At 44.0% G+C, this 12,084-nt stretch overlaps 1 protein-coding gene across 1 annotated transcript in view; it reads left to right on the top strand.

Moving 5' to 3' along the window:
* The first annotated feature begins 887 nt into the window (after positions 1-887).
* Positions 888-12,084, top strand: part of STT3B (STT3 oligosaccharyltransferase complex catalytic subunit B) — a 46,436-nt gene continuing 35,239 nt past the window's right edge. Inside the window, exon 1 of the mRNA XM_063125002.1 lies at positions 888-1,477. Coding sequence (XP_062981072.1) covers positions 1,185-1,477 — 293 coding nt within the window. The 5' untranslated portion in view covers positions 888-1,184. The remainder of the gene's footprint in view (positions 1,478-12,084) is intronic.

The raw sequence follows: 12,084 nt of genomic DNA, 5'->3' as shown, positions 1-12,084 counted from the left end.
AACAGCTTGTAAAGTCTACAGGCCATTCTCTCTACAAACTAGCTTTACAAAGCAAGAGCGTGGATAGCGGCTGGGTGTCCTCTATGCCTACCATGACAACAAGGGTGTGTGTGCGCGCGCTCAGAGTTTGAGAGACACAAGGCAGAGTAGCTGGAAACTACAGGTCCCAGCATGCAACACGTCTCATCGCTGCGGAACCCAAAGCAACGCAGGCTTCAATTTCCTCCACGGAAGCACTGCAGCCCCCCCCCCCCCGCCCCGAAAAGCGGCTCGCCTGAAAAGCCAACGTTCCCATTCACCTCACGTGACGTACCAAAAAAAAAGCAGCACCCTAACCTCCTTAGCCTGTCACTGGTGGAAGCCTCCGCCAATCACATCCTTCCACTTAGCACAGCCCTTTATCATTGGTGAAGATCAATGACACCGCCTCCTTCCTTCATCCGCACCCCATGGCTCTCGGCCCTAATTGGCTGCCGTCCTGCCCTTTTGAAGTACCTGTCGCTCTCTGACAGGTTAGTAGGGAATTCCGGACGAACGGGGGAGGAGGAAAAGCTTCCCTGCCGGCTCCGCCCATCCAGTGACAATGTCAGCGGTTGTTCGGGCCACGAGCCTTAATTAACCATTTCCAGTCCCTTCTTTCCCCCACCCCCGTGCCGCCCAACGGCCCTCCACGCTGGCTTCGTTTTTGGTAGTTCCCTCCTTTCCCAGTCTCCCGCTGTAACACAGCCCCGAACCTGCTCCCCTCAGACGGAAGCTTCTCCAGATCGCTCCGCCCCCCTCTCGAGCTGTCGCTCCGTTTATTCCCTCACACCGCCACGCCTCCCCCTCCCTTTTCCCGCCCCCTCCTCTCTGCATATCTCGCTCGCTCGCTCGCACGCGCGCGCGAGCTGCTCCAGTCTCGCGCCCGTTCCTCTGCCTCGCGCCGCACTGGGATGTTGGCGGCGGCAGCAGAAGCGGGCGGCAATTCGTGGGGCACCGAAAAGGAGGGGGAGGCGGGCGGCAAGAGGCTCCACCGCCAGTGAAAGGGGCGGAAAGACACCTCTCCTTCAACCTCTCCCCTCCTCCTCCGTCGTCGTCGTCGTCCTCCTCCTCTCGCGAAGCGCGCTGAGGGAACGGGGCGGACTCTGCTCCTCCTCCTTCGCCGCGCGTTAGGCGGAGAGACAGCGAGGAGCCCGGGGAGCAACATGGCGGAGCACTCAGCCCCGGACCACAAGCACAAGCCCGGTGCCGCCGCCTCGTCATCTTCTAACTCCGCCGTCGGCTCCCAAGCGCTGGCCAACAGCAGAGGCTCCTCGGCGGCGGCTGGTGCCGGGCCCCCGGCGGGCGGGGGCGGCCTATCGGGGGGCCTGTCGCAGCCGGCGGGCTGGCAGTCGCTGCTCTCCTTCACTATCCTCTTCCTAGCCTGGCTGGCCGGTTTCAGCTCCAGGCTCTTCGCCGTCATCCGCTTCGAAAGCATCATACACGAGTTCGACCCCTGGTAAGAGTTTGGGGGTGGCGGACGGGCGGGAAGGGCGGCGGAGTTGGGGTGCCTCAGTCGCCTCCTCACGGAGCCGGTGAGAGGAGAGGGTTGTAGGGAGGCGTCTGGAGGGCATGGAAGACCCGCTATCTATCAGGAAAGGGGCTGTGATGAGGCCAAGCAAGGCACGAGCCGAAGCTGACGGCGGGAGCGGCCGACGTTTTCGGGGAGACGGCAGCGCTCTGCGAGGAAGCCACTATTCGGCGGGGGTGGGTTGGTGGAGGAGACGACCAGGAGTTGCCTTTGTGGGCTGAAGGTGGGAGGGCCAAGAGGCACTGCGTGGAGGTCTGTTCTACCCAAACGGCCCTCGCTTGCTCCTGTGCCGGTGATGCTTAGAGCTCCGCTTTTCCTCTGACAACAGGAGGAGAAAAACCCTTGCATGTTGAATCGCGGGCCGGGAGGCCCAAAGTCTTGTTCATTTACTCGTTCGGCAAAACTTGTGCAGCACCCGCTGTCATCGGCGCTGCGGCATAGGCGACAGGCGTGAGTGAGTGTGAGTCTATATGTAGGAGAGCGAGGGAGCGCCCGCGTAAAAGCTTTGGGCATTGGAAGAGAGCCGGGGGGGGGGGGGGGCTTGCAATCTGCTGCTGACGGGACGCTAGCGGGGAAGCCAATGAGGGGCAGTGTGTACTGTGTACAGGTGGGTCGTCATCTCATTAGGTTTAGTGGACTTGATGCTATGGCAGAGGGAATATCTGCGAAGCCGCCCCTGCAATCATTTGTAGAGTGGGGAAATTAGTGTAATCCCAGTAGACCTTGGCATTTTGCTCTTACTATCTTTCCTGCTTCCACAGCGAGCATACTGCAAACTGTGCTATACAAAAATCTCAGGGGAGTATCTGCAAAATGCGATCTGGGGCATGAGAGGTAATCAGAAAGTTGCAAGGACAGCAGGAAGGTATTACAAGTAATAACGCTGCAATGGCTTGAAATATGAAAATGTGGGGTTTTGGTGGCATGTATCTGATTATGATTTTTTAATATGTATTTTTTTGGTTAGGTGATTCTTGTCATTTTTCATTTTGGTGGTCTGTCAAGGGACTTTGTTTTGCTTCCGAGAAAATAGGTTTAGAGGCACAAGTCCCATATCATATGGCTCTTGTCTCAGCAAGAAAAATTATGAGTTGATTGCACATCAGATTTCAGCCAAATTTCAATTTCTGCAGGCTCAAGAATTCTTCCTATGCTAGGTTGTCCCATGCTGCATTGTTTTGTTTTAAATTGATACTTTCTGTTATGGGATAGCTGTTCATTTTTGAATGTGCCGACAGAGGTAGCATTGTAAGGTTATTTCTGACTGGGAGCTTCCTGTACTTTAATCACACCATAGCATTGTTTTCCTGTACCTACCTGCACGAAGATTTGCATGTCTTGCCCCCATGTTGGATTACATCATCATTCTAATATGATTTTTCTAGCCAATCATGTGAACCACCACGTTGCTTATGAGGGTGGATGCATAGCATTGCATTGCTTCATTTAAGAAGGCTGCCACATGTTAGACAAAGCTGTGGGAGCAAATCCTGAGAGCCAGTTCATTACATTGGTGTGTACTTAGTATTACCACTATGGTGCAGTGGAATAAAAGGTTAAACTTAGACAAGGAAGACCTGGGTACAGATCCCTGCTCAACTGTGAAGCTCACTGAGTGATGTAGGACCAGTCATTCTTGCCTTCATATATTGAATATTTCTCAACCTAATCTACTTCACAGGGTTTTTGTGAGGCTAGGATGGGATATGGCCTTCTATTCCATCCTGAGCTCCTGGAGGGTGGAATACACATTATGGCTGTGTGTGTTGCAGACCTGTGGTGTGTGTATACATTAAAAGTTTTAATGTTTTTTAGTGTACATATACCAGAGTTCTGTGTGTAAACCAGATGAGGGCCTTCATGTTTTTATCTTGGGGAAGTGCCATAGCTCAGTAGTAGAACATATGCTTTGCATGTAGAAGGTCCCACATTCAATCCCTGGAATCTCAAGTTAATAAGCTCTCAGGGGGCAACGTAAATGCAATGTTGATCATTTTTCAGGGCTTGTACAGTTTTTGAAAGGTAAAAACAGCCACAGAGAGCACTCTGATTAGGGTTGTAGCATTGAGGAAATGGACTAACCCTTCCCCCTCCACTGTATTCCCAATCGGATCTTTCCCCATTATTTGGCCTGTGGGGGGGAAACAGGTCACCATCCTGGAACAAATATGTTTGAATTCAGATTGGGAAAATGCCACAAGGTTAGTCCCTTGTTTGTATTACTATATATTTTCTGCTGCTGGGCAAATAGCAGCTCTGGACCTAATTTTTCACATTTGAAACTTCCTCAGGCAGAACGTAGGCTATTGAGATGCCTGAAAAGTTCCTCACGTCCCTATTTTTCCCCTACACTTAACTTTTTTTCTGGTAAGAAAAAAGGTGGAAGAAGCTGCAAAAAACATGGGAGGGCTACAAATTGAGGAGGGCATCCGGACCTCTGTAAAATTCTGCGAATGAGGTATTGCAATTGCACAACAATTCTTATCTGGAAGCACCTTATAATGAGCCTACTAGGAATTTGTTTTGAGTATCAGAACTGAATGCCGCTCACTGGCCTTTCATACAAAAATCCACTCTTGATTGCCCCCCACCCCAGTTGGAATAATTTAGGGTGGGATGACTTATTTTGCTGCTTATTGTTAAACAGTTGGGAGTCAGAAAGCCTTGCTGATCTCTTGCAAACCACCCAGAGATCTACCAGATTACCTTGTGCCCACCCCGTGGTGTACACTACAGGTTCAGCTGCTTAAAACAGATATGTAGTTTCTTCAATCGTTGCTGTTCAGTGGATACATGCTGCAAGTCCATTGCATGCACCTATTAAAATATAACTTCTGAGGCAGCCCTGAGTACTCTAGGATTGTAGCCAAGAAAGATAACAAGGGACAGATTGAAGGTGATAATCTAATAAAGGTAGAGATGAGGGCAAGAATGGTGGCGCCAATTCATTTCAAGATATTTCAGTGTTGCTTTGTTTTTGCAGCCCACTGTGCTGCTGCTTTTGCCCAAAGCATTTGTGTTGAGTAGAATTAAAATTTGGAGGTTAAATATGAACTTAGTGATGAATTTGTTTACAGACATGATTGATTTTGCTGTGCAAGGGAAAACTATTCATGTGTATTTAAAATACATTTTTGCCACTTCTGTGTAATCCTGTTTTCTGTAGATTGCACCCAAGAGGCATTTTTAAAAGAAGATACTTGGATTTATCCATTTCTGTATTTCATATTTTGAAGATAGCTTAATCTTGGCATCAAACTGGATTTGGAGGCTGACGTAGTGCATAAATACAGAGATGATAAATACCACCTTTACTAATGGGTGAATTGTCATATAAAACAGGATCTAATTTTTAAAAAAGAAGATACGAACATAATTTGAGGTTTAATTTAATGCTAACCTTGGGTAAAGATCTGTATTTCACTGAGATTGAGGTAAAGGAAGCTGCCTTATACTGAGTCAGACCATTGGTCCATCTAGCCCAGTACTGTCGACACTGACTGGAAGTGGCTTTCCAGGGTTTCAGGCAGGAGTTTTTCCAGCCCTACTTGGAGACGTCAGAAATCGCACCTGGAACCTACATATCAAGCAGATGCTGTACCACCGAGCTACGGCCCCTGGAAGGCTGTAAAAGTAACTTGTGTACATAAAAGTCAGTTTCCAAGGTTTTGTCGCACCCCAGCAATAACTAAGAGTGCAATCCTGTGGACAGTTAGCTGGAAGTTGACCCCATTAAAGTCTGTGTAAACATACATAAAAGTCTGTATAAACATACTTTGCTTCATGAAACAAGACTGTACAACAGGGATGGGCAACTTTGACAGGTCTAGAGGCCATTTTTGCCATGTGTGGGCCACACTCTACAAGGCACCTCTCCATAATGTTCCATTCTGCTAAACAGATCTCAGAACAAGCTAAATTTAACTCTTTTAACATTTATTTATTTATTTATTTAGAATATTTATATACCGCTCCTCATTGAAAAAATTTCAGAGCGGTATACAAGGTAAAATGAAAATAAAAACAGAATAAAACAGTTAAAACAAAATTTAAAAAGAAGCAAAAAACAACAACACAGAAATCCAAGGCTGCATGTTAAAGAAAGGCTTCTTAGAATAAAGATGTTTTCAGGAGGCGCCGAAAAGAGTACAAGGTTGGAGCCTGCCTGACCTCCAGAGGCAGGGAATTCCACAGGAGGGGTGCCACCACGCCTGAAGGCTCTTCCCCTGGTGGATTCCAATCGGAGGATGGATCTAGGTGGAACCACCAGGAGCAGGCCCTCGGATGACCTCAGTGACCGGGCAGGTTGGTAAGGAAGAAGGCGCTCTCTCAGGTATCCTGGTCCCAACATGCTGTAGCACTAAAAGCAGCTTTGAATGAGTGCAGCTGCGGACTGCATATTCCCCTCCCATGCTGTACAGTAAGAAGCAGGGTTGCTTTCCAGGAATTTTTCATTGAAAGTTATGGGGCAATATTAACAAGCTAAAATTTGGGTCATAGTTGAGAAAAGCTAAAGCTGCTCCTTTTCCCATGACCATTCACATTCTGTCACAGCTAATCCTGCATACTGCATGTGACTAAAGCTGGATTAGAGCAAAAGTCTTGCTATGCAGTGCTGGCCAGCAGTGAAACTGCCAGTGTAGCCCAGCATTACAGGGAGAGTTGCCCCTGCTGACTCAATAACAAAAATGCATTATCCACACACACCTTAGCCCTGAAGTGACATCATTACATAGCCAAATCTAGCTATGTGGTGACATAGAGCAGTGGTTTGCGTTATCAAAGCAAGCCATGGGCTGTGCTGGGTGCAATCTGCATAGTCACCACCTGACTGCGGCTTATAATGTCATCCAAACCCAGGTGGCATGGTTTGTTGGAGGATTAAACAACCTTCAGATTACCCATGAGCTGCTGTAAGGTTATTTAAACCCTAACAAACCATGCCACCTAGGTTCAGCTAACACAATCCACTTTCTACTTGAAGAAAGATCAGATGTGAAAAATTGTGTCCAGCACTAGAAAAATCAGCTTGTAAATGAAAGAGAAAAAACAGACACCTGACAATAAGTTAATAAAACCAATTACAATGACAGTTGTATCAAGAAATACAATGTAAAGTCTACTCCCCTCAGTATATACAGTCATAGTCGCAGAAGCTGAATGCAAAATTATTATGGATATAGAATCGAAGGCTGCTCGGAGATCTACAAATGCAGCAAAAAGTGAGTAATGGGGTGGGGGGATGTATATTTCCCTATCAACTGTTTTAATAAAAAGCAATGGTCAACTGTAGATCTACCACACTGGAAGCCTGCTTGTTCTTTGGCCAGGAGGTTCTCCCCAGATACCCAGTACTCTAACTTGTCTAGAAGATGTCTTGCATATAATTTACTAATAACATCTAGTAGACTTATAGGGCAATAATTTGGGGGGACTGACTGGTTGCCTTTTTTATAAATAGGCACCACAATAGCCACTGCCCAATCTTGGGGAAATTTCCCAGTTTTATCGATAGATATAAATAAGGTTGCTAGCATTGGGATCCACCAATGGGGATAATCAATCAAAAAATCTAGTGGGATGCCATTCCTTCCATGTCTTTCCCCGCTTCAACTTTCATATCAGCATAGCTATTTCCTCGCAAGTGACTGGGGCCCTGCTATGCAACTCTGGGTCTTCCTTCTACACTGGAGGTAGGCAGGCCATCTCTTCATAAAAAAAGGGAGCAAAAATGTAGTTCCCATTCATGTGTGGTGATAAAAGTATCGATAGACGGAGTCCCAGAGTGTCTTGAAGCTGTGATAAGATGCCAAAATCTGGATCTATCATTACTTTCAAGTGCTAATGCCAATTCAACCCATTGCAGCGCCCATTGCTTCTTTTCTCTAATTGTCTTTTTATAGAATTTACGTAGTGCCAAATAGGAATGTAGTAGAGGACCTATATCTCTGTCCCTTAGAAATTTATGTTGTCTTTTGATTTTCTGCTTAAGTTTTCTGCAGTCCTCATCAAACCACAGGTTACCCTCTTTTGGGCTCTGGTTCTTTAAATGGCCTTTCCAAAATAAGAGAGGTTCTTTAAATGGCCTTTCCAAAATAAGAGAGGTTCAACTGCTGCTGTTATCTGGGCATAGCAATCTAATACTTCTTCAACCTCTTTTGAGGCGAGCAGAGTATTTCTCAAAGCATGTAGGTTCTCAGAATGCCATAAGCATTCCAAGGCATTTCAATTCACATTTGCCCACTTACAGAGGTATGTTGCAACACTCGTGCTTGAAATTGGAGTTACATTTTCTTGATTTGTCTGAACTTCTTTTAAACATTCCAACTGGACAATCAATGGTTGGTGATCACAGCATGGATACGAATACACTCTAAAGAGCGTGATCAGCCCAAATGCAGCTGGAAGGATTAATATAGTCAACTACACTGGCACCAAGATGGTTGATGAAGGTGAATTCTCCTGTCAAATCCTCAGATAGAGAGCCATTCAAAATAAGTCCAATTTGGAGGATCGTTTGAATAAGCAGCTTCCCTTGAATTTTATTGTATGGTCCTTAGATTGTCTATCCTCTATCAGTGGGAAGTCATCCAAGGAAAAATAAGTGGATTGTTCTGTTGCATTCCAGTTTGGGCCAATCCTGGCATCAAAGTCACTAATTAATATCAAATGAGCTTCAGAGTACTGAGTCTGCAGGGCAAGTAAATAATCCGTAAGATTTTCCAAAACATTCTCACTGTAATGAGTTGATTTCCAGGGAGGGATATATGCATTTACTATAATATATGATGTTAAATTAACTTTAAAAAATATAGCCAAAGCCCAAGATTGCAAATTACTGATAAGATAGCTTTCCCCTTTCAGTGAAGTCGATACACAGCAGGCTAATCCTCTTCATGCCCCATACCTCTGGAGAAACTTGCAGGGAGTGCATAAGTTTTATAATCACTCAGAAGAACATCCCCTGTGCTCCATGTTTCTTGTAGGAGTATAATATCAAAGGATTTAAGGTACCTTCTGAATGAGCCATCTATCTTTTTGTTGGACCATCCAGAGATATTCCAGGAGACACACTTAAGTGAGCTCCCTGCAACCTTGTTTTGTCAGGAAGAGCAATGTAATGTGATTTGGTCTATTGAGGGGTCAAACTGCACAGCACCATTAGAACGTAAGATGGTTTTCTGGATCGAATTATCCCTTTGAGTGTCATTTGATACTGGGGCCACTGTGGTGTTAATTTCAGCCTCCACAGTTTTCTGATTCTTTTGTGATGTCAACTGGAAGTTATCAATATTAGAATTAATCCTAGGAATTAAGGAAATTTCAGGGCCTAGAGAATCATCACATTTGGGTGGAAAACTGGTGGCCTGGGGTTTGTTCTCGATGAGGTCTGATCATCAGACCCTGTATCACTGGACCTAATATCCTTCTGAGTCATCAGATCAATAAGCATTTCAGTGTTAGACTGTTCTAGGGCATTTTGTAACCTATTCTGTGTTGGAGAATACTGGTCTATGGGTTTCCTTCTGGGCATCTGCTTAAATAATGGTGTTAATAAGGACGTTCTAAAGACTCTTCTAGCCTTTACTCCATATTTACCCAGTTGGGCCTCCGCAGTGAAGATTTCTTTGACCAACACTGTTGAATTGAAGGTTATTATACATCTCTTTAAATATAAAGAACCTGGAAGTGTATGTAGCATTCTAATGTTTCTTGTTTGGATTCTTAAATTCAACAATGCATTTAGATTATACACAACTCTATTTCCCCACCACCACCACCAACTAGGCAACACTCCATTTGATAGAGGGGATATTTCAAAGGCCACCTGGTTTGGGACTAGAATTACATCCCTCTTATAATTCAGATCCTTCAGTTCTATGGTTTCTCCACAACCTGCAGAGCTCAAGAGATTCAAATGTTGGCGTGCAGTTGGAGGGGCCAGAGCAGCAATAAACTGCAAAGCTGTGGAGTATCATATTTCTTTGGTTTACTTCTTGGTTCACTTCTTGGTTTGTTCTGGTCCTCAGGTCCTTGAGAAGTTGTAAAATCTCATCAAGTTGTTTTGTACATCCAACAATGGGGGTTAGTTTATCATTTATGATCCCAAGAGTCCAAAAAATGTTAGTTAATGTTTTGACAGTTAACAAGCACTGATCTGCCATAGCATCAATAATCGCTATATTTACATCACCAGGCTGAAGTCTGGTAGTTGCCTGCCACTCTTTGTTTTTCTCTCCTCACATTCCTCATTTTTTAGTATATTCTCAATCAGAAATGTAACAGAGAGAGCTCTGCTATTTCAGCATCTTCAGATGGAACATCAGTCTGAAAGGGATTCATGGATTTGTTTTTGTTAGAGAAGGTGCAGTTCATCAAATATAACCATCAGTTTTTAATCTTTGTGAACCTCCCAGAGAGCTTTGGCTATGGGACAGTATATAAATGTAAATAATAATAATAATCTGGATATGCTTTTGATGCATCATGAGGCTTGTTGGGTCTTTCTTTAGATTCTGTGGGCCATGTTGTTTGAATAAAAAATAGCACTGAGTTATTGCACAACCATTGTTATCTGGTCGCCCATACAGAATACAATTGCACATCCTTGTATGTTTTTATTATTTTTAAAGTGCCTTAACTTGCTATGTATTGTATACAAATTGGAAAAAATATATAGTCCTTGCCCTCAGGTCTCCAATCTAGTTTTTTCATAATCTTTTTCTGGTTGAGGTAGAATGGGTTTTATTCATGCATAACTTTGTTTCTGGTGAACCTAAAAAATGGTACAAGTTACATCTTAGTGTTCATAGTATTGCTTTATTGTAATTCATTTTACAATACATAGCATTTGACAAGGATGTTCCAACATGCTTTTCTATAGATGTTTTGGCTGCCTTATCTCTTACTATCTATATAGTTGAATCCTACCTTGGTTGAATAGTTGAGCCTTGATAATATTATAAGGTTCCTGATACTTATCTATAGCAGACATCCAAGTTTGACCAGGGAGTAGGTCAATTCTCCAAGTGAAGGGGTGGGCAAACCTATGACCCTCCAGATTTTTGCATAGCATAGCATAGCCAAAGATGAGGGATGGTGGAAGTTGTAGGCCAAAACAAGTTGCCCATACCTGTCTTAGTTAAAAAATGATTCCATAAGTGTTTAGAACTTTTCCTTTACATCATGTGTATATTAATTATATTTATTTTTATAATTTTATTTATAGTCACAAGAACTATGTTTCTGCCAGTGAATGCTTTTCAATATAGTATAGTATGTTTTCCCTTTTTGATAACGATAAAACAAATGCAATTAATTGAGCATATGAACTCCTGTTAATTATTTAACTTGCCTTTTGGTAAGTCTTTTAAAGATGTTTTTTGTTTAAGCGTTGACACTTCCTCAGACATCTTTTTCTTCCTTTATTCAAAAACCTTCCATATTTTCCAGTGTTCTGTATATCTTTGGGGTGGGGGAGAGATGCTTTCATTTTACTGGTTTGCTTTGTGCACTGCCCACTGTCATCTTATTTAGTAAGTGGTCTGGGACACAGTGAAAGGAGGTAAATGTGAGCATCTTAAAGACTGTGATGTGAAAGGTGGAATGAAGTGTACTTGCAAGCAGAGTTTTCTGGAACAATTGAGGAGTGACTCTTACCTTAAGTCTTTTATGCTATAAATAATTACTATGCACATAAACACTACATTATTACTCCATCAAGATAAAAGGATATGGTTCTAAGTGAACAGATAGTTTTAGGAAAATTTGACAGTATGTCTTAGTTCAGACAACACATTTCTCTATGCACTGGGAAAACTTCAGTCAGTGGTTGAGTTTGTAGGGGGTACTCACCACACAACATGTTCTAACTCCACCATTGTGTGACTATAGGCTACTGAGGAGTTGAGTAGAAGGCAGCATGACATTTCTTCTGCCTTCTCTCCTCCCCCAGTCCTCCTGATGGCATCCCATCAGCCATTGCTGCAAAAACCCAATCTGGGGGCTCTCCTAGAGCAGCAGTCCCTCCTTTCCCCTCTTTTGCTAGAGAACTCTAGCTAGTGGGAAAAGTCAACTCAACGCAGTGGGAAACTCCATGGAGCCCTCCACACAACACACAGGTTGTGCATGAATTCTCCTCTACACAGCATGGATATTCAGCATGAATTCTCCTCTACACAGCATGGATATTCAGCATGGAGTGTTTTCTTTTAAAAAACAACCTCTACTGTGAGGTAGAGTTTTCCCTCCAGACAACACATTTCTCAATGGTGGTGTGCAAACTCTACTGTGGAGTTATAAAACCACCATTGAGATCTGTGTTGTCTGAACCCTATATGTATTTTCATTACCCCTGGATAGTGTTGAGTTCTATGCAGCTTCTGTTCCCCACCCACCCACAGTCCATGTGTATCACTCAAATGGTTTGATACTTGGGGATAGGTCATGCAACCAAACAGCACATTGCCTTTTTTTCAGAGTCCTTATTGCAGTTAAGCGTGTTGTTGCTCCCTGGGAATTTGAACAAAAGTTCA

Source organism: Elgaria multicarinata, chromosome 1 (assembly GCF_023053635.1).
Source record: "Elgaria multicarinata webbii isolate HBS135686 ecotype San Diego chromosome 1, rElgMul1.1.pri, whole genome shotgun sequence".
NCBI classification, from domain to species: domain Eukaryota; kingdom Metazoa; phylum Chordata; class Lepidosauria; order Squamata; family Anguidae; genus Elgaria; species Elgaria multicarinata.
Note: the sequence above shows the minus strand (reverse complement) of the source record. Positions and strands in the feature narration are given on the sequence as shown.